Here is a 1,435-nt window from a genome sequence, read left to right as displayed (position 1 = left end):
TTAAAAAAATATATATAAATATAAGGATGCTAATTCAACAACCAAATAACATTTTAGAGCACAACTAAAAAATTCTTTCTCAATACTGATTTTTAAATAAATGCTCAACATTGATTAATAAACTAGATTAAGCTTATTTGACAATTATTTCGTAAATGAGAACACAGAAAAGGAGAAATCAACATGAAATTTTACAGAAACTTAGTGTATACCTAAAAATGATAAAAGAGAAAAAATACTTTCAATAACCAATTTCACTCAAGTTCATATCCAGTGTTAGGTAAAAATTAGCTATTGTTAAAACCAATAGCTAATATTACCATGGATACTATATTTATCTATCAATGATTCATTCATGAATAAGTGTTGTTTCTATGGCAATTTTAGCCATTAGTTTCATTCATAGCTAATTATTGCCCATCTCTGTTCATATCACACTCATTATTTTTCACCATGGAAATGACAGGTACAGATATACAATAATTATTAAATGATATATTCTATTTTGTTACATGTTTTTCTTAATAATGGATACAAATCATAATTTCGACACCAAGCAGGTCTCAGAAACAATGAGTAAGCACTTTATTTATAATTATCATTGTAAAAACAAAATAATAATTATAAAAATTCTATTCAAAGTTTGTTTATTATTTAGTCTCTTCCTTTTGCCTAAAAGATAAAATAATCTAATATATTACCTTTTGTCCCATGTCTTGCTCTACCACTCTCTGTGAGACAGCATCGCACTTGTTACCAGCCAAAACTTTTATGACATCAGGAGATGCATTCTGTAATATTTAATTGTAATAAATTAATATCTTCTACTGGAAGAGTTTATTAGAAACTAATTTGAAAATGATGAATGAATAATAATCTTCCTTGTTTAAATTATATTAGTTATTACAATGACAACAACATTTCGGGGTTATCCCCCATCTTCAGGTTGTTGCTATATTGTCCTGCTGTTGCAGCATAATGCGAAGATTTTGCAAGAATTTGCTATTAATAATATTCATACGGTCTTCATTCATAACCATATTTTAATCTTCTTAAATTAATATCTTCTACTGTTCCTATATAAGGAGTAACTTATATATTATATAGAGATGGTAATGAAGTAAATGTCAACAATATTAGCTTTAAATCATAAGAAATAATAATAAATGCAGCATTATTTCAATCTTATACAATTCTAAAAATTAATATAATTTTTATTCTTTTTAAATTTGTAATCTTGCATTAACAAGTTAAAGTTTTACTAATTCACCTCTTCGATATTCTTGAGCCAATAGGTGAGATTATTGAATGATTCCTGGTTGGTGACATCGTACATGAGGAGAATGCCCATGGCCCCTCGATAGTAAGCAGTCGTGAGGGTTCGGAATCTTTCCTGCCCAGCAGTATCCCTGTAACAGGAGAGCATATATTTCTA

At 28.0% G+C, this 1,435-nt stretch overlaps 1 protein-coding gene across 1 annotated transcript in view; it reads right to left on the bottom strand.

Annotated features, from left to right (window-relative positions):
- Nucleotides 1-1,435, bottom strand: part of RabX4 (RAS oncogene family member RabX4) — a gene marked incomplete in the record, with an annotated part of 14,186 nt that overhangs the window by 2,853 nt on the left and 9,898 nt on the right. The window contains 2 exon segments of the mRNA XM_067052525.1: nt 702-791; nt 1,271-1,409. Of these exon segments, the coding sequence (XP_066908626.1) occupies nt 702-791; nt 1,271-1,409 (229 nt within the window).

The sequence above is a fragment of the Halyomorpha halys genome, unplaced genomic scaffold (genome assembly GCF_000696795.3).
Source record: "Halyomorpha halys isolate HHAL.00 unplaced genomic scaffold, Hhal_1.1 Scaffold558.1, whole genome shotgun sequence".
Taxonomy (NCBI): domain Eukaryota; kingdom Metazoa; phylum Arthropoda; class Insecta; order Hemiptera; family Pentatomidae; genus Halyomorpha; species Halyomorpha halys.
Note: the sequence above shows the minus strand (reverse complement) of the source record. Positions and strands in the feature narration are given on the sequence as shown.